The following is a 21,245-nucleotide window of genomic DNA, read 5'->3' as shown; positions in this document are numbered from 1 at the left end:
AAAAGCAACCAAACAAAAAACAGCCTGCTCTCCAGAACACTTATACTCAGCCATTCCTGATGCCCAGAGAGCTCACACTATTTCCTATGGACACTCAGGTATGTTGTTAGCTATCACCTCATCTCAACCAAGGGGACAGGTCTGAAATCATGGCAGGACCTTCTCTTTCTAGGAGAATAATTTTAGTTCTTTCTGAGAATCAGAGCTTTAGATCTAGAAGGGCACTTCAGAGAGTCTTAATCTTCCCACATTAACAAAAAGGGAAAAAAAGCCCAGAGAGGTGAATGTCTTCCAGGGACTCTGGTGATGTGGGGAAAAGCTGGAGTCAGAACATAGGTTTCTTGATAGACCAAGTCCAAGTTTTAAAGATATAATTGATCTAATAAGACACTGTTTTTATGTTTTACATCTTTCTACTGCGATCCCTCCATGAGGAAACTAAGGCATCAGAGAGCATCAGACGCCAGCCTCACCCACCCTGAAAAGACACAGAATGGTAGGTGAAAAGCAGACAAGCAAGAGCAGCGGAATTATAACCCTACCCCCTACTGACTGGAGCCTAAGCTCTGGCCCATTCCTTCATGTCTCAACATTTGCTAAGTCTCTGAAGTCAGTATTCTCCTAAAAACCCAAAAAAATGCACCTCGGTGCTTCAGTTGGCTATGCGAGGCATGGTGACTGACAGCACAAAACCCAGTCCACATGCAAACTAGCAGATCGCTACATGATGAGTTTTAAAGAGAAGTTCACATTCCCTCACAACAAAAACTATGCCCTGAATGAATATACTGCAGTTACAAAATGTAAACGACTTCTAACCTCCAACATATTCTAATACTTGTCCAAATTTTCTAACATATACCAACATTAAATTTGCCATTTCTCATGGAAGGGAAAAAATAGCAACAAGCAGAAATGTACAACTGCGTGTGAACCTCCATTGTGTTAGGATTTTTACAAGAGCACAACAGGATGTCCCAAGCTTCACACTGGGACAGGGAGTTTAGACAATTCTTCCCAAAGAACTGGCTGTAGAATGATCCTGGGAGGACGGCAATACCTCCACTGGCCTGCTATTGCACATTCTGACCACCAGAGGGCAGGTGTGCAAGCTCTTGAATTTCTTATCTCCAAGCTTGTGCCTTCACCCTGTAGCTGGAGCTTTCTCCAACCAGAAACATCAGACAGAGCTGGTTCTGCAGAAGGACCAGGCAAAAACAGACAGGTGGCAAAGGAAAGGTGCCATTTTCATGGTCACCACACGGAGGGCCTAATGGGGTTGCCAAATCTACCACTTCACCTGGTACAAGAGGCCTATATTCTACTTGGTTCAGGACACAAAAGCTTATAATTTATGGGTTTGCATACCTGTGGAAACGTAGGCAAGTACCCACTTAAAATGTCAAGATCCGGATTTAAAATAGTAATTGCATAGATTTTGTTTAAAGAGGGATGAGGGAGAATAGAAAACTCTGTGAGTCTGTGCCCATGGATGCAGCATTAGTGAGCATGCAGAATCCAGCTTGGCTTTACAATATGGTAATGAACATTAAAATATATGATGATTATTCAACAGCTTCATTAGCCAGCATATGAGTTGCTGGCTTCCACATTAATCTCAAATTCTGTGTGTGGTGCCTTGCCAAGCAGAGGAAAGAATTAGGGCCTTTGTTTTTTTTCTTTTCTTTCTTTTTTTTTTTTTGGTTTTTCGAGACAGGGTTTCTCTGTGGTTTTGGAGCCTGTCCTGGAACTAGCTCTTGTAGACCAGGCTGGTCTCGAACTCAGAGAGATCCGCCTGCCTCTGCCTCCCGAGTGCTGGGATTAAAAGCGTGCGCCACCACCGCCCGGAGGGCCTTTGTTTCTTGAGTACTATAGTAGCCACAGTGTAACCTACTGCTCTCTTATTGAATAACAATTGTCTCTCTTCTGAGAGGAAGAAGTAAAGGCTTTGGTATGAAAAGTCTTGGGATCTTATTTCCATTCTTTTTGGTTGTGAAACATGCAAGGCAGTGGAACTTGCTGTTTTGGGTCTTGAATGTCCCTAGAGGTCCATGTTAGTCTTGGCTCACAGCTTGTGGCAACTGGGAAGTGGTAGGAACCTCTAAATGGCAGAGCACAGGAGGCCTTAGGTCACAGAGGGCTACTCTTAAAGGTGCTGATGATTCTCTCCTTCACATTCTTCAAAACTCTATCATGTAGAGAACCGCTAGTTTGCATATGGATTAGGTTTCATATTTCTCTTGCTACCATACCTCTATTGCAACCTCCTTGGTAGAGAAGGGGGCAGACGATTGGAGAACTGAGACTCCCTTCTTTTGAGATCTCAGAAGGACACTGACTTCAGAGGACACTCAGCAAATGTGGCTGACAAAGGAATAGGCCAGAGCCCTTTCTTACACATCTGGCTATGAGGCCAGATTTCTTTTTTCTTTGTTCTTACTGTGCTTACACCATGGGGATAAATGGCGTAGATAGCAGCCCCCAAAAGAGTAATAAACCTTTCTCTTTGAACTGATCTCAGATAATAGTTACAGGAATGGAAGCTGACTAGCTTATTGGTTGCTTTTCAAGCTGAGTCCTCTTATTGCCTCCCATACTTGACCTTGTCAATTAGGGACTCTGCCTGTCTTCAGAGTCTCACTGTCATTTTTTTTTTTTTTTTTTTTTTTTGGTTTTTCGAGACAGGGTTTCTCTGTGGCTTTGGAGCCTGTCCTGGAACTAGCTCTTCTAGACCAGGCTGGTCTCGAACTCACAGAGATCCGCCTGCCTCTGCCTCCCGAGTGCTGGGATTAAAGGCGTGCGCCACCATCGCCCGGCTTCTCACTGTCATCTTATGGCTGTCATATAAGCTCTACTTGGCCTCTTAAATCCAGCTGCTCCATGGAATCCCATCTTTAGGCAGCATCTCAAGTTCCTGTAGAGTGTCTTCTAACTCTTCCTATAATCTCATGGTGTCTCCTAGTCCTACATAGGTACAGCTTGGCTCAGCCCACCCCTGAGTAAGCCTTTTCCAATGTTACTGAGCAGATGAAAATTTCAGTGAGGCAGACAATGAGATAAAATACCTTCATCTGTAAATTTCACCTCATGTCAGAACTGTTGTTATAGGCTGCTCTCATGTGCCCTGGTCTGTTACTACCCAATCCAGAAACCCCAGGGTAATTACAGGGCAAGTGTCCTATACAATTATCTCCAGGACAACTAACAAACCAATTAGTCCCTTCCTTGCTCTTTATGCCTCTGCTTCGCTTCCACCTGTCACTTGTCAAATAGGACCTAGCAACATACTCTAATTTAACATCCTTCCTCAAGACTCCATCCTGCACAGTGTTTCTCTGTGACAAAAATCAAATCACATTCTTTTCTCATTTATAAATCCTAGAAGACCCAACTACAAGTATGGTGTAGGAGGTCTATATGTTGCTTTCATTAGTTAATGAATAAAGAAAACTGCCTTGGCCTAGTTGATAGGGCAGAACTTAGGCAGGTGGAGAAAAGAGAACTGAATGCTGGGAGGAAGAAAACAGGGTCAGAGAGAGCTGCCATGGAGCCGCCAAGGACAGACATGCCAAATCTTTCTGGTAGGCCACTGCCATGTGGAGATATACAGATTAATAGAAATGGGTAAATCAAGATGTGAGAGTTAGCCAATAAGAGGCTAGAACTAATGGGCCAAGCAGTGATTTGATTAATACAATTTCTGTGTGGTTATTTCGGGTATAAGCTAGCCAGCGACCGGGATGAGCAAGGCCCTCATCCATCAACACAAGTATGCATAAACCTTCCTATACAGGAAACTCCTATCCTCTTCAGTGCTTGATGTGGGATTCCACTCTGTATGCTATGAATAAGTTTTTTTTTACCACTGGCTAATAAAGGAGCTGCTTTGGCCTATGGCATGGCAAAATATAGCTAGGCAGGAAAACTAAATTGAATGGAGGAAGAAAGAAGGCAGAATCAGGGAGACACCATGTAGTCACCCAAGAAGCAAGATGTGAGGTAACAAGCCACGAGCCTCATGGTAAAATATAAAATAATAGAAATGGGTTAATTTAAGATGTAAGAGCTAGCTAGGAATAAGCCTGAGCCATTGGCCAAACAGTGTTGTAATTAATATAGATTTTGTGTGATTATTTGGTTCTTGGTGGCAGGGAAATGAAAGTGCACTCTCCATTTACAAATGTTCCTTCTTTCCTTTCCCAGGAATAAGCCTGAGCCATTGGCCAAACAGTGTTGTAATTAATATAGATTTTGTGTGATTATTTGGTTCTTGGTGGCAGGGAAATGAAAGTGCACTCTCCATTTACAAATGTTCCTTCTTTCCTTTCCCAGGAATAAGCCTGAGCCATTGGCCAAACAGTGTTGTAATTAATATAGATTTTGTGTGATTATTTGGTTCTTGGTGGCAGGGAAATGAAAGTGCACTCTCCATTTACAAATGTTCCTTCTTTCCTTTCCCAGTTCCATGTCTATTCAAGCTGATCCCTTGATCTGGATACGCCTAGTCTTTGCCACTCCAAGTTTACATACTTTATATACTCATTCTTTACATACTCACTGAGATTCCTGAGAAACCTGATACCAGATTTGGTACTCATGACAGTGGTAGCAAAAGAATGATTAAGCTTATTTATACTCACAAAGAAAAATGCTGTGGATGCAGATATAAACAAAATCAACTCCAATACATAGGTTAGGGCTAGAATAGCCAGGTATGACATGCTGACTGGCTGGCCCCATGCACTGTGGTAAGAAGTATCCTCTACCACCACTGGGGGGCACTCTGGCTTATCCTTGCTGTGGTCCCAGGGCTTTCCAGTAGTAGGTAAGGTGAGCAGCCCTTTACCCACGCAGGCATGTCATATTCCAATCCAAACCTGAAGCGACCATGTCAGAGAACAATCCAAGGAGATCAGAAACAAAACATCACATACACCTAATATCTCCAACTCACTCTTTCTTCTAATCTTACTAGGATAGAAAAATACAATTAATTCTGTACTTTAATCAATTAATTATTAATTCTGTATTTTAATTAAATTAGAGATACTCATTCCCTGTTACTGCTCAAAATCAAGAAAGGCAGAACAAGATACAAGGTGCTAGTGTAGCTGGAATTTCTAACCTACAACCCTAAAAACAGATATAGCGAAAGTAACAAACAAAATAAAACAAAACAAAAACACCTTACAGAAAATCAAGGATGTGTGCTAATTACAGGACAGGATGAACTTGATAAAACAGTAAGAAATCTATAGGACAGAAGAGCTGCTTTCTCCCTCAAACTTCAAGGGAGGGTGAGCTAAAGACATAAGGAAATACTACAGAGCAAGAGGCATGACAGGCATGACAGCGACTTGGGATGGGTGGATAACAATTGAAAGAAATTATAAAAATGTGAAGTATAGGTCAGGGAAGCCTGGATGAAACAGTGTCTTCTAGACACGATGAGACCACTGAACTCATGAACTCACGCTATCTGTGGTTTCTGCACAAGACCTGAATACAATTAAGCTACCTAAATTTCCAACACTTCGATTTCAAAGATGAGAGTAAAGGACAGAAATAAACAGATGGAGCTCTGGGCTGACGCTCCGCTGGGCTCCTCTCTTCAGAGTGGGTCCCTCTCTGGGATAGAAATGTGGCCTACAAAGCAGAACACCTGTGGTCTGACTGCTTCCAAAACCACTCTGTGATGCCACGTTGTATAAAACCCATGTATAATGACATGCATATTTTAGCCACAGTGACAGGATGAAGGAGAGGGCATGGAAATTGTCCTTGTTGCTGCCTCAAAGTCCTCACAGGTTCACCTCATGTAGACAAAGTAATCACATAGGTGGTGTACCTGCTGAGGCATCTATTTGGAAATAGCCAAGGTGACCCACTTCAACTGCTATATGGCTGTATTTTAGTCAAACTTTTAGACTAGTGTCCAATCTTAAGTTATTAAGAAAATGTCTATAAACCTCTAAGGAAACCTTGTGTGCAACAGAATCTAATTTTTTTATTTCAGTTTCCTTAGAGACAGCTAGAGAGTTTAGTTAACAGTTTGGGGTGTGAGAATAATAACTTACCACACAAAGAAGCCAAAATACAACATAGAGTATCTGGGTCTTAGAGAAGAGATCTTGTCCAAATTTTATGCAAACAATAGCTTCCAAGAAACCAATGACCCTAAGCAGACAAGAAACAAGAAATTCTATGTTAGTTTTCCTTATTAGAACATATCCATTGCCAGAAACATGCAACAGATGAGTCACAAAGTCAATGGTCAAGCTTTCTGCTCCAGACACTGGTAGCAGGTACTGTACAAAATGACATAGTTCCTCCCCACCACACTTTTTTCTGAAAATATTTTTCCCCTCTTCTTTTCTCTAAAATCTTGACTCATTGGCTTTTAAAATCTACAAACACCCAGCATCACCTGAGAGGGGACCCTCTGAAGCACAGAAAGTCTACTATCTTTGAGAGGGGGTTCAGTTTTTTGTCAGAGTTCAGCAGCTACAGAGTTGGTTGTTGTGGGCTAGAAACTGCCTTCTCTACCCTTCACCTGCTGTCTATACACAGGGAGCATGAGAGCCCTCCAATGGAGTCTATTAATATTTGAAGGAATCAACCATATTCTCTCCTTGTCTTTCAAGAGTTTCACGATTAATTGTCCTTTTTTTTTTTTTTTTTTTTTTTTTTTTTTTTTGGGTTTTTCGAGACAGGGTTTCTCTGTGGTTTTGGAGCCTATCCTGGAACTAGCTCTTGTAGACCAGGCTGGTCTCGAACTCACAGAGATCCGCCTGCCTCTGCCTCCCGAGTGCTGGGATTAAAGGCGTGCGCCACCACCGCCCGGCCCTAATTGTCCTTTGTTTTACTGACAATATAACCTTTTATCCTCTCTTAACTTAAGCAATTTTGCTAAGAACAAAAAAAATGTTAATACACACACACTAATAATTCATGATTTCCATTTAACTAAAACATTAAAGAAAAGTAATAGGCCTTTATTAAGGCTCAGAGGTTGAAGATAAGAATGAATGAGGTGAGAGTTACAAGTTGGGCTAGAAAGATGACTGAAGAATACAGATGTTGAATAGCACCACTTTAGAGAGTGTATGCTTGGAACAGAATCCAGACAATCAATTATTGGTGAGTGAGTACCTTGATCTCCCTGTCCACTGGCAGACAAAAATAAAAGCTATCATCAAATACATGGCTGGTTCTAAGCAGACTGTTTGCAATTAGACTCACTTCAGAAAAGCAGAGAAAATGATACTAACTTCTAAAGTTTGGGACTCTCTCTTTTTCTATGTGTACCCAAACAAAGTTAAATAGTAGCCATCTGGAAATATTGTAGACCATTGCTCCTTAATTACCACCACCACCAAAATCCCAAGCTTAAGAATCATTTAAACTCAAATTCTTACAAAATAGTTAGCACACCAATCTTGAAGTCTAGGCCATGATCTCACACTGGATGGCAGTTGGCTTTTATAGCTTGAACCTGCAGTGCTAATAAGAGTCACTCTTTGGCTGGAACAATAAACAAGGCCGAGTCCAGGACCCAAGTATGAATATCTTCATGTCAGTCATCCAAACTGAGCATAGCATGAGAGTTCTGATTGTTCACTTAGATTTAAGTTTCTTTTCAAAAAGCACACTGTTATGGTTTACATGTGAAATGTCCCCACTCAAGAAGCTCATGTTTACATATTAATACTTGGTCTCTAGATGGTAGTGCTGTTTTAAGAGAATATGGAACCATTAGGAGACAGAACCTCACTAGAGGAAGTGGACCTCTAGGAGACAAGACTTGAGGTTTACAGCTAGTTCCATTTCATGTCCTCTTTCTGCTTCCTCGTCCACAGAGATGTGAGCTCCTGCTGCCTTGATGGGCTCTATATCTGCCTTCCCCACCATGACAGACTGAACCCTCAAAGTATGAGCCAGAGGAAACCTTTCTCTTTAAGATGCTTTTTCGGTCACAGCCAATTAGTGCTGGCAACAAACCACTTCATTTCCACCCCCCCCCCTCTCTCTCTCTCTCTCTCTCTCTCTCTCACACACACACACACACACACACACCATTTAAACACAAGTCTCATAAAAATAACTGCAACCCTCATTAAACAAAAATTACAGGAGGCCTTTGTTTTCAACTAAGCTCTTGTCTCAGGTCCCAATAGAGCAGGTTAAAAGTCAGCCAAAGAAGTTTTCTGTAACCAAGTAGAAACCAAGGTATTTATCTGATTTAAGAAACTGGAACTAGAGATTACAAAATTGTAAAATGTGCCAAACAGGCCAATTTCATAGGCATAAGGAAGTCCTTTCTAACGAACCCTATAAGGAAGGCAAACTGAAGCAACCTAATATCAACAGTAAATATTTATGATTCTGTTTCCTTATCTTTATCTTAAAGGAGCATAATGCCATGAGATAATCGTTCTATTCTTTGTTTCTGCTTTCTCCCCACCCTTTAATCTCCATTAAAATGAATCTATAGGGGCTGGAGAGATGGCTCAGAGGTTAAGAGCATTGCCTGTTCTTCCAAAGGTCCTGAGTTCAATTCCCAGCAACCACATGATGGTTCACAACCATCTGTAATGGAATGGGGTCTGGTGCCCTCTGCTGGCCTGCAGGCATACACACAGACAGAATATTGCATACATAATAAATAAATAAATAAATAAATATAAAAAAATTAATCTATACTCCTCAATTTATTGCATTTGTCCTACTTTACAGAGTAAGTATTCACCAATTCTAGAAAAGAAGAGCAATTAAGATCTTTAACTAAATTGTAATTTGTCCTTTGACACCTACTTTGGTGGTTTTCCATTCTGTTTCATTTTTACTTTACTTTTCCTTCATTTTTATTGTATACATATAGGTGTTTTGCCTGTATGTATGCTCATGCCTATGGAGACCAGAAAAGGACATCGAATTTCCCGGGACTGGAGTTATAGTCAGTCATGAGCTACTGTGTGGGTGATAAGAATCAAACCCAGGTCCTCTGGACGAGCAGCCAGTAACTACTGAGCTATCTCTCTAGTCCTCTATGTTGCTCTTAAATACTGATCAGGATATACTCAATGGGTTTCATAAAGACCTGCAGATTTTTCTAAACACCAGCATCTCCAGTACATAAGAAGCCCCAGTTAAGCCATTATGTGTGTATATGGACACATCTCAGTAAGACAGCAACAGCTGAGTTGAGGAACTTGCCTGACTCCATTTTAAGGTAGGAGCCATTATACTGTATTGAAAAAAAAAAGTAAGCTTTTATATCTATTTTCTGGAGCCTGACCTGCCCAAACCCATGACCTTGGCTTGTTTTTCTGAAGAACACCTGGCCCTCCCTAAGCATCCCTCCACAGGGAGATCATATGTGGTTCTGAGATTTTTCTGTATTTTCTTATTGCTCCATTGTCTTTCTTCTGTAAACCTGTTTTGCAACTACTCATGATTTTACTTCTTAAAAGGGGTCCAAGAAGGGACTAAGGCCTAGCCTCTTTAACCAGACTTTGGAGGCAGGCACTATTCAGCTCTTGTGTGTACCCCAATAAAAACCAAACTTGCTTCAAATTTGGCTCAAAATTGTGGTAGTGTTATTACTCTTACCCAATTGGATTAACATTTTCTGGAGGCCTCAGTGAGATCAGGTCACCCACCCAAATTCTAAAGCTGGACCTTCACTCCAGAACTCCAGAGATGAAGTGTTAGCCCAGAAGGTACACATCTTGAAAGGTTCCAAGGTTCTGGGGTGCTCTTTCAGCTTCAGGGACTAGTAGAATGAACGGCTGTGCTGAGAAAAGCAGTGGCATCTACAGGTGCCTCCCCTGTAAGCCACAGTCTGGTCTGTTGAGAGCCCAATCTGGGACGTGGGGGTGTTCGACAGAATCTCAATATTCTCCTATCCAGGACAAAACACAAGATGTAGCACTGTTCACTTGAGGTTCTTATTCTGATTTTATGCTTCATTTGTATTGTCTTTGGCTTCATTTTTACTGTCTCTGATCTGACACTTGTATTTTCTGTGTTAATTGATTTATTTGGACTTAGGGTGACTAAATGGACAGATAGTACAGATAATAAGCCCAATAGCCTTCTAAAGAATTCTGACAAACTTATCCCTCTATAGTCAAGAAGGATTATGTTATCCTCTCACCAAGAGCTGCCTTTAAACATTCTGTAAAGCTGAATGGCCTATATTCAGGGTTGACTGACACTTGATTCTCAGATAGTCTGGGCAGTGGTAAATGTTACTCCTGGTAAGCATGGCTACCTAGTTCAGACTAGATACATCTTGCCTTGAACTAAATCAAACTTCCAACCCCAGCCTCTCAGCCCTCATGAAGGTCTGTATAGTCCACAAAGGGCAAGGTGGCCAAGCCGATTGTCAGCAGAACGGACCTCTTTTAGCAGAAACTCTACAGAATTTGCAGAAGGAAGAATACCTCCTCCTTCCATGTAACTTTACCATTCCATCCCCCTACTTCAACCTTCACACCCCAGTCCCACCATCACAGCCTCACTCTGCCCCTTTATCCACATCTACTTTTACCCCACTTTCTAGCTCTTCCCTACCTCACTGTTTTTTCTCCCCCCAACTCTTACCTACCTCCCCTTGTACTTTCCCCTCTGCATACCAGCCAGGAGTCCATATATCCCTCTCCTGACTCCTTCTTTAATCCTGGTTCTGGGCTGGCACCTCCTTTGGTCCTTGTTCCCCTATGGCCTGTTTCCTAAAAATCACTACCTGTATGTCTCTTTCTCCACTACAGATCTCCACAACTGGAATAATCAAAAGCCCCTTTCAGTACTAACCCTGATTCCTTAATTACTCTAATTGATTCTATATTTTCAATGATCTCCCCATGTGGGATGACAGTCGGCAGATTCTCCATACCCTTTTCACTCCTGAAGAAATGGAATAGGTTCTCACAAAAGCAGCTGAAGTACTCCCCGGAATAGCTTCAGTGGCTAATGACCAAAGGGCAAAGGCAATTGACCATGCTCTGCCAAGACAGAAACCCATATTTCTGGGTAGCAGATGCGAAACAAGACCCCGATGAATCGTTTTCAGCTTTCCTGGATGTCCTGAACACCTGTCAGTTATCCAGTCCTATAGACCCAGAGGACCTGGCAAATCAAGGCAATTATCCTGGCCTTTGTTGCTCAGTCAGTTCCTGACATGCATAGAAAGATACAGAAAATGGATGGGTTTGCAGGAAAGAACAGGTCAGAACTATTAGAGATAGCTCTAAAGTTGTTTGATAGCAAAGAGAGCAAAGTTCTTTTAATAAAGAAGATGGGGGCATCCCACTGTGGCTGCATGACAAGCCCCAGCCATTTTAAACTCTACCCATGCATGCCACGATAAAAAGAGGAGACCTTTACAAAAGGACCAATGTGCCTACTTCAAAGAAATGGATCACTGGAAAAAATGAATGCCCATGCTGGAAATAGGCAGTTTCCCCCAAACCCAAGCCAATCATAGTTATAGAAGATTAGTGAGGCTAAGACTTCTTTGAATTAGGCCCCTGGGAGTCTATGGTAACCTTCACCATTCGGGGTAACCTGTAAATTTTCTGACTGGACATGGGGGGTATGCATTCAGTATTATGGGAGCTTCTAGGTCCCCTTACCTACTAAAGAACAGAAGTAAAAGGGGCAACAGAGGATACCAAAGAATATAAATGAACCACCAACTGGACTGTTAACCTAGGAGAAGGAACTGCGACTCATTCTTGTATTGTTATTTCTGAGTGTCCCTACCCTTTACTGGGGCAGGACCCCTTAGACAACAATGTCATTCTTAGGAGACTCTCCTAGGTTGCAATTGAGAAACCCTACGGCTTTTAACTATAGCCTACCCAATAAGTGAGGAATATCTGCACCTACAAAATCCAAACCATTCCCCAGAAGGGAACGGAAAAAGTTGCTGATCCAGGAAATTCCTCCATTTTGGACAGAGGACAATCCTCGTGGCCTGGCAAAATATGTACCACCAATCTTAGCACAACTAAAGTCTGGGTCAATGCTCATCTGAGTCAAGCAGTACCCCATCTGCTCTTAAATGATGAACTCTCTCTTCCTAATGCTGCAACCCTTTAATATAGTTCCAACCATAAAATTATTGCCACTGTAATTTTGCTACTGTTATGAATGGTAAATATCTGATATGCAGTAATCTGATTGCAAACCCTGTGAAAGGGTCATTTGCTCTTCCTAAAGGGGCTGTGATGGAAAGGTTGAGAACTACTGCTCTAGACCCTGGAACTGAATTTTAATCACTGTCCACTAAGGTACAACTTTCTATCACAGTGCTTTCTGCCATGCTCAGCCTTGTTGACTCTGCTGTTTCTCCTATTCACTTGGACTATATTTCTTGGATATGCAATTAGAAGGAAAATGTCACAGCGCCACCCGTCTGACCCATGTCTCCTTCCACTAGTAAACTGATACACATCTATTGAGAAGATCTTTGTTGAAGACTCTTAAACATGAAGAAAAAACTGCACATGGCGGGCAGAGGGAATTCCTAACTGAGAGCAAAGAGCTCATGGTTGGAAAGAGTCCTTCAATTAACATGGGAAGGAACTGCTAACATCCCTCCTTTCCAGAACTAAACATGACCACATGACATCAGAGGACATCCTCTGTCAGAGTACACCAGAATCATAGAAATGTGAATTCTCCTTCTTCCCACATAGCACTAAACAAAGGAAACTTAATCCGCCTGGTCACTCTTGAAGCTGCAATCACCTGGGCAGAAAAATAGGCTCACCCACTGACTCAGAAGAAACTGGTGACAATGGCCCTTTGTCTCCTGGGATTAGGGGTTGGTTGGGGGGGGGGGGTGGAGAAGAACTTACTGAATTCTAACTTGAATATCTACATTTTTATTCTTTAAAACCACAGAGAACCTCCTAGCGACATGTTTATACACACAAAGGAGAATTTGGGAGGGAGGGCAAAAATCACAACAAGCATATCTGGATCATCTTCGCATGACAGCTTCTTTTATATTTTGCTCACATATTTTAACCAAGTGTGCACTGATTTCTAACTCTGCCTGAAGTAATTTATTCTAAACTGTCACACTCAAATTAGAACGCGGATTAGATCTTGAACCTAGGCTACCTCCTACCTCAGGGACTCATCTTCCTATGTAGATTTACCCAAATCCCTCTTGAACTCTGGATGTGAAAAAAGATCCTTGGTGTTTAAGCAGCAGAATAACTTACCTGACACACAGAAAAGAGGCTCAACCATAAGAGGGTTTGAAGGGGAAATAGGAGTATGAAATAGTCAACAGTATATTAACTAACAACATTTGTACCCACAATTTGTAACCAGGTGGCTGTGTTAATTCTTGGAGCAATAAAATTATACTTTGGGATGCATTAAGTTCTTTCACAGAGACCTTCTAAGGTCGAAATAACATGAGGTATGGCTCAGCCCAGGACAGGACGATGTCCCAAACTCAAATATGTTCAGAGGAATTCAACTGATCCATACTGGATCTAATTTATTTTGTAAAGAAAGGACTATGAGTTTTTCAAGAAATAGTTTCTGAACTTGATCAACATCCTTGATGGGGAATTACACTAGAAGACTCAAGAAATATTCTACGAAATTTAGGGGTTCAAATGGTTTTGAAACCCCTACAATCACAGATACTCACCCAAACACCCAGCACTGTGTCCCTACGCGCTTGCACTGCGTGTCAGTGAGGTAAGCATAGTACTGTCTGAAAGAGCAGAGTTGGAATACATGAGAACCTCTTAGGTCAAGGTTCCACACAACAGCAGCACTTTCCAGAGGGGATAAAAAAAAAACAAAACAAACAACAACAACAAAAAAACTGCCCTGCCTTGCTTGCCATATTACAGCTGCCTGATCTAGTTCTACTCAAGTCAACAGCCAGGGCTATTCAAACATTCTTGTAAGAGATTCTAAATACAGGATCACAGGGTTGGCAAAGATAGCATTGGTTCAGCACCATTCTCACAGCCCTAAGCAAGTCAGTCTGGGCCTGATCCAGCCTCTCTGTAGAGTGGAGACCACTTCAGAAGGTCAGCTCCGGGCTTCTTCAACTGTCTCTTATGGCATCTTCAGGGTTATGGGTGTTGATTGTACAGGTAAAACGTAGACATCTTTCCCTTGCTTAAAATGGAGGGGCCCTGGCTGCACTTCACTTTATCTGCATGACAGGGCTCTGAATGTTGCTAACAGGATTAGTAAAGAGTATTCAAGTGCTCAAAGCAGCACTTGCTGACAGAACTACATATGAGGCAGAGACACCTTTCAGATGTTTCAGGCTGTCACAGGAAGATAAAGATAGATAAAAGTCACTTTAATAAAGTGACCAATATAAAAACTATACCAAAATACCAGAATGAGGTATTTTGTATTGCACTTGAATTAATCCATGTAAAATGTGTGTTTACATGTACATGGCTGTGTTTGGTGAGTGAATGTCAAATAAGACAGTGTGATTTGGAGCCTCACAAGTACTCCTGAGCTCTGTCCATGCCTGCAGAAGGCAAGTGAACCAGGAACTCACCATTTTTAGGGGGTTCCCTTGAGGATTTGAGAGACTCTGTGGCAAAGAAATAATATATGTACACAAAATTTTACATTTAACTCTGTGGGACTCAAACACTTAATACTCATTAGTGAACTATGACCTCATTACCTCAAAGTCCCCAGCAAAAAAATCTGAACATATGTTTTCTCATTTTATCCACATTTTTATTACCTTATTTGCCTTTACTAGATTGACATGGTACCCTCTAGAGAATAGTTTTTCTAATTTTGTTTGTTGATATTGGGGGTCATAAAGATGACAAGAGGCAATGGCTGGGATAGTCTCTTTGAGCAAGGTGACTCTATCTCCTCTCCTTGTTAAAGTAGCCCCTCCACATGCATGGTTCAAATGCAGATTAAAAGTGATGATGGGGCTAGCAAGATGGCTCAGCAGGTAAAGATACCTTTTGCCAAGCCTGACAATCCTGAAATCCTCATGGTGAAGAAAGAAGACTCCTGCAATCTGTCCTTTGGCCACAGGAGTGCATGGCACTCCACCTCTACCCCAACACAAATTTTAAAACGTGAAAAAGGAGTGGTGGCCTGCATAAGCTAAATAATTCTATTGTTTTTAAAAGTTCTAACTCCTTTAACTGCTTAGTTTCCATGTATGTGTTTCTTCAGCAGCAATACAATGTAAATGCGATTTCTAAATAGGAAACTAAGACAAAAGAAAAGGATTAGCTTTAACTGTCCCTTGTGGGTGTCCAAGGAGGACAGTGAATGATGTGCCTCTTCCAGTCCTATGAATGCAGAGTAATATTGGCATAGACACTTACACTCACCATGGCTGTCCTGGAGAATTTTCAGGGCACTTAAGAAGAGAATCAATTTAACTGAATCTCTACAAAATCTCATTTTAAAAATAAAGTCGCTTGTGACTTCAACTCTATACAAACTTTTCTTTTTACCAATAATCTCATTTTAGGAAATCCAGTGTCACCTTTACTACTTTTAAACAGGATGTAAGAAGACCAGCAGGGGCAGACTATACAGGTACTGAAAACAAGAGGAGTTCTAGGGAGTGCCACTATGTAATCACTTTCTTTTAAAAACTCTCACTGTTAGTACAGAGGTCTCAAATCAAAACATTTTTCTTAATATTCTGGGCAAATATTTAGAATAATATTTTCACAATCTAGCAGTTGATGTTGACAGTCCTTATACTAGTGAAGAAAACACAAAGCAAATATATGTCCTCAGCAAATGGCAGTGGGACTGGACAGAATTACCTCACTGTAGGAGCTGTAATGCAGCCGATGAAGAGAATTCTACACCAGCTTAAAGGATGGCTGGCTTGGAACACAAAGATGTGCTTCAAGAAGAAGGTATTCAACTCAGTCAGCTGAAGAGAAGAGAAATCAGTCACCCTGTGCTGGGCTACATCATGAGCATACATTCCTTAAACAGGCCTTTTAGAGCTAAATATAAGCAGAATGCCCAAAGCACTCTAAGAAAATACATGGGGTCTCCCAGAGATTGATACTTAAAGTAGTAACAGACAGTACATAACCACTGACTAATTAGGAGTAGGTCGCTCTGTGTGTGTGTGTGTGTGTGTGTGTGTGTGTGTGTGTGTGTATGTGTGTACATGTATGACTGAAGGAGTGTATGATCTCTGGTTATCAGCTATTTGAAACATTTCTTGCTATGCAGTGCTGGCTGATTTGGAGCTATGTAGCCCAGGTTGGTATTGAACTTGCGTTAATCCTGTCGTCTCACTCTCCTGAATGCTAGGATTATAAGTGTGTGCCACCACTCCCAGCTTGTAAGGATTTTTTAAATTATTTTTATTTGCAATTGGTTGAATCTTCAGATATGGATCTTGCAGATATGGAGGCAAACTTCTCCACAGTAATGATTTACTCATTTGCAGTTCTGTAAAATAAACTCTATCAAGAAAGGAATTGTGTGAACAAGATTTTTCAGTCTTAAAAGTAAAATTCCCATTTATTTATATACTTGTGTGTGTAGTTCCACATGCTCAACACAGTGCATGTATGAAAATCCTGAAATTTTACGTTTGATGATTTTGAAAAACCTTTAAAGCAAAATGTAGTTTCCCAGGGTGAGTCTCCAGAAGCTGTGAAAACCTCTAGGGACAGAAGGAAAGAAAAAAAGTCTGTCTCCAAAACAAGAGGCATGAGACTCTTTCCCCACTGGCTACTGAGATTTCTTCCACCTGGAATGCTTCTCTCCCCAAATTCACTGCAAGTTTCACACTATCCAAGCATCCCATACCTACAGCTGAGACAGCTCTGAACATTATACAAACTGGAAAAGGCTGAAATACACTTTTGTACACCAAAGAGTAAATTAGGAATAAAAGAAAGGATTCATGGGGGGAGGGCAATATTTGGGAGGAGGGGAGGGAAATGGGAAATGGGGAGCAGGTGGAAATTTTAATTAAAAAAGAATAAAAATAAATAAATAAGTAAAAAAAAAATAAAAAATAAAAAAAAAAATTTAAAAAAAAAAAAAAAAAAAAAAAAGAAAGGATTCAATGGTAGGGTGCTTGGCTGGCACATGCAAGACCCCAGCAAAACCAGCTGTGCTTCCTTCTAATAAGGAAAAGACAAAACTTGACACCAATCCAATTACTGTCTCAATTTTTTAAACAACTGCCCCCAGTATCTATCTAGGATGGGTTCCAGACATTCCTTGGATACTATGGATTCTATCCCTAGCACTGTAAAAACTAAAATTAACAATTAAATAAAAAAAATTTTAAAAATTCTTCTTATAGTATCTTTGGTTTTGAAAATATTCTTCAAAACAGTGTTATACCCAATTCATTGGGTGATGGGTGCTAAATATGATCTTTTCCAGGAAATCAGTTCCTAATTTGTAATTCAGAGACTCCTATTTTTAAATGTCTCCACACTGAAGCAATTCCTCAGACAGTAACCTAGATTTTAATTACTCTATATGCCAGCTACAAAATCTCTTCCAGAGTATCCAGCTAACACAAAATATAATCTGCCATTAGTTATAGCCTCCAGAAAGATTCATGTTTTGTTTTTACCCCTCCATCCCTTAGAATGGATATCTATAAGATTACCTGCCAGATGATCATGAATAGGTATATCCCAGCCACTCTCTGAAAGGAAGACTTAGGGTCAAACCACCTGACATAAGTCCAGCTAGCAGGGGTGAACTGCAACACAGCACGTTTGATCTTCCCTGTGGTGGTATGGATGTCCCTGGAAGAAGAGAATGGAAACCATGAAATAAGAGAGGAAAAGGTAAAGCTGCATTGATGATATTCTAGTAGCTTCTCAGAAAAGAAAGGAAACTTTCTATCTGGAAGGGTCTCAAGCATAGGTCACAGGAGCACACTTAATGAGGGGCTTCGGGATTCATGGTAAGGGTACAGTGATGTCAACAAGATCAGAGATCTGGGTTCTGCTGAGCTAACTGAGGGTTAAGTTTGTGAAGTGTCAAAAGAAGTTAACAGGAATTAAAGATACAACCTGGAAACAACTAGGAAGAATGTAGACAGAGCAAAGAAACTATTCCCTCCCATTCTGTATTCCAAGGGCCAAAGGGGTGTTATGATCTCAAGAGCATGTCATGTTTCATGCTCTTGAGATCACCCCTTGTCCGTCCGCAGAGTTTGCAGTGACAATGATTTTTTTTTAAAACTTTTCATCAGTTTAATCCTGGGAATCTCCCATTCAAATGTCTCATGTTACACAATGCATCTCACAAGCGGGAAGACTTAGGTTTAAAGATTAGGTGGATGGTGCAGACCAGCTTTGTCCACATAGAACAGGGTACGCTAACCTTTTGGTTAAGCCAAAAGGAGCCTAATTCAACAGAGGTCTATTCTGAGGACTCTTGTGTTTGGACTGTATGCTTAGTGTCAATGACATAAATAACAATGATCTAGACCTTTCCTTCCAGAGGGAGAGAGATAGAAGACAGGGGAAAAGCAGGTCAGGTTCTTCATCCACCTGCCTTATGTACCTTCCCAGCAAAAGGATGTGCTGGGAAGACATCCCAGCACAGATGCAGGTACAATAGCAACAAGAATAGAGACTGTCCAACTTAAGAAGGATGGCAAAGGGTCCTTTTCCTTATTTTCAAAATGCCAAACATAACAAAACAAATTGAAATGCATTACAATCCAAAAGCAGATTATTTAATGTAGTCAAGAGGTTAATTTAATTTAAAATAGTCTATATTCATTTATATATTTAATGTGGCTTTGGAAATACTGAGCCTTTGTTTAGGGTGGGCTTATATTCTGGCATCTTGACAAAATGATTCTAAAGTTAAACTTGAGATGATAAATGCATAAATACGGAAGTACCGTGACTGTATTTGAGTCAGCCTGGTATAAATTTACACTCAACTGCTTAGTGATCATGTGTCTTTAGGAAAATTACTGATCCTGGGCTTCACTATTATCATCCCAAGAAAGAAGCACTGTCTCTCCTCAGGAATGATGCAAGGCTTTCAAGTAGTACTTTGCTCCACTTGCTCGGAGCAGTGTCTGGCCCAGAAACTGTTTACACAGTAGATCAGCTTTAAACAATTACAAAGGCCTCAAAGTCAATAGTCAAAGAAGGGATTGTTAGGAAACTAAAGAGCATAAACTAGATAATTAAAGGGCAACAGGTACAAAACTTCTCCTTTGTACCACATACCAATATAAATCTAACCTAGGCTAAACATTATTGTGTAGGTTTACAATCCCAGCATGCAGGAGGCTAAATCAGGGGGATGGAGTTCAAGGTCAGCCCAAGCTATGTTAGTAGATTCCATCTAAAACACCAACAAGAAACAAAACAAAACAAAAAACCCAGACAGACAAACAAATAAGCAAAAACTTTTGAGATAGAGCAAATATATTATTTTTAATGAAAAACATATAATCAAAGAACTGAAAGAAGTGGTATCTGATGGATAGACCTGAATCCCAGCTACTAAAAGCTTGAGGCAGGAGGATTACAAATTCAAGATCTGCTTGGGCTACAGAGTAAGCTGAAGGCCACCACAGCAATTTAATGTGACTGGAGATGAAGAGAGGGCTGGGTATGACTTGGTGGCAGAGAAATTGCTTAGCACATGCAGGCACTGGGCTCAATCCAAATACTGTGGGGGTGGAGCATATCAAAATGGAAAGCTAAAGTACCATTTACGGCAACATGCAAAAATTCTTGAACTATAAAAGGCAGTGAAAGACAAACTCCAGAAGAATTAGGCAGAAATCATTTCAATTTAATGTGGGATGAGTCTGAAAGGTTTAAAAACAGATTCAAGGGAACAGTGAATGAATACATGTACATACTCAGGATGGGTGAGGCTGCAAATCAGTGTACTCTAGTTGTAAGAAGCTTACCAGTTAAAAAGAGAGAAAGGACTGGAAATGCACATAGAGATACATAGATACATCTTGATTTTCACTGTAACCTTTAAAACAATAAAACTTTAGAAACAACTAAATGACCATGGACTATTTTATGACTTGTTTATATACTGAGATATAAAAGCCTTTGAAAATCATCTTTTGAAAGAATATTGGCTGATTTGGGGAAATGTTCATATTTTGTGATATAAACTTCCTAATGCAGTGAGAACATCTATTATCATACCTCAGCTCTTCACAAGTTGAGGAGCAATGAATGAAGTAATGGCAGTGACAGAAACTGCCCTTCTACAAGCTCAGAGTGGAAGGGGGGGTTACACTCAAACTAGGGTCAGGGCAAACTTTCCTGATGAGATGATAATCAGGGTCAGCAAAGGAAAGTAGGAGTAGCCTAGTCTCCAGAATGAAGACCAAGTCCCTAGTAAAGGAGCTTGTGGATGGCTATGGGACTTTGGGTGCTTGAGGTGACATGGAAAAGGGTCTTCCTTCCCAGGCCATGGATAGACACTTTGTACTTAAAACCAGAGAAGCCACAACAGAGGTGCGTGGTGGTTTGAATGAAAATGGACCCCATAGACTCATAGGGAATGGCACTTTTACGAGGTGCGGTCCTCTTGGATTAGGTATGGCCTTGTTGGAGGAAGTATATCACTGGGGGGTGGCATTTGAGGTTTCAGAAGCTCCAGGCAAGCCCAGTATCACTTTCTCTTTCTGCTGCCAGCCAATCCAGATGTAGAACCTCTGGGCTCCTTCTCTAGCACTATGTATGCCTGCTTGCCTCCATATTTTCCACCATAAGGATAATGGACTAAACCTCTGATTTCTAAGCCAGCCCCAATTAAAAGTCTTCATTATAAAAGTTGTGGTGGTCAGGTGTCTCTTTGCAGCAATAAATCCCTAAGACAGGGTGTGTGAAAGGATGAACCTAATGTTTTTTTTTTGTTGTTGTTGCTGCTGTTGTTTTGGTTTTCCGAGACAGGGTTTCTCTGTAGCTTTGGTGCCTGTCCTGGAACTAGCTCTTGTAGACCAGGCTGGCCTCGAACTCCCAGAGATCCGCCTGCCTCTGCCTCCCGAGTGCTGGGATTAAAGGCGTGCACCACCACCACCCAGCAACCTAATGATTTTTAAGAGTTCCCTCATGCAAGAGTCTGATGAAAGTTGGAAAGACTATCCCCAGGAGCAGACTACTTAATCTATGGATGAGAGTTTAGATTCAGGTTGAGGAAATGAATTAAAGGAGTGGCTGTGAGAATTATTTTGAACCAAAAGTGTGCTCAAAGATGAA

The 21,245-nt window shown here is 41.0% G+C and overlaps 1 protein-coding gene across 3 annotated transcripts in view; it reads right to left on the bottom strand.

Annotated features, from left to right (window-relative positions):
- Ptdss1 (phosphatidylserine synthase 1) overlaps positions 1-21,245 on the bottom strand; it is a 56,861-nt gene that overhangs the window by 8,039 nt on the left and 27,577 nt on the right. For all 3 annotated transcript variants that reach the window (XM_057791960.1, XM_057791961.1, XM_057791962.1), the window contains exons 7-10: positions 17,648-17,789; positions 15,819-15,931; positions 13,682-13,747; positions 6,078-6,177 (exon numbers count right to left, since the gene is read on the bottom strand). In XM_057791960.1, the coding sequence (XP_057647943.1) occupies positions 6,078-6,177; positions 13,682-13,747; positions 15,819-15,931; positions 17,648-17,789 (421 nt within the window). The remainder of the gene's footprint in view (positions 1-6,077; positions 6,178-13,681; positions 13,748-15,818; positions 15,932-17,647; positions 17,790-21,245) is intronic.

The sequence above is a fragment of the Chionomys nivalis genome, chromosome 17 (assembly GCF_950005125.1).
Source record: "Chionomys nivalis chromosome 17, mChiNiv1.1, whole genome shotgun sequence".
NCBI classification, from domain to species: domain Eukaryota; kingdom Metazoa; phylum Chordata; class Mammalia; order Rodentia; family Cricetidae; genus Chionomys; species Chionomys nivalis.
Note: the sequence above shows the minus strand (reverse complement) of the source record. Positions and strands in the feature narration are given on the sequence as shown.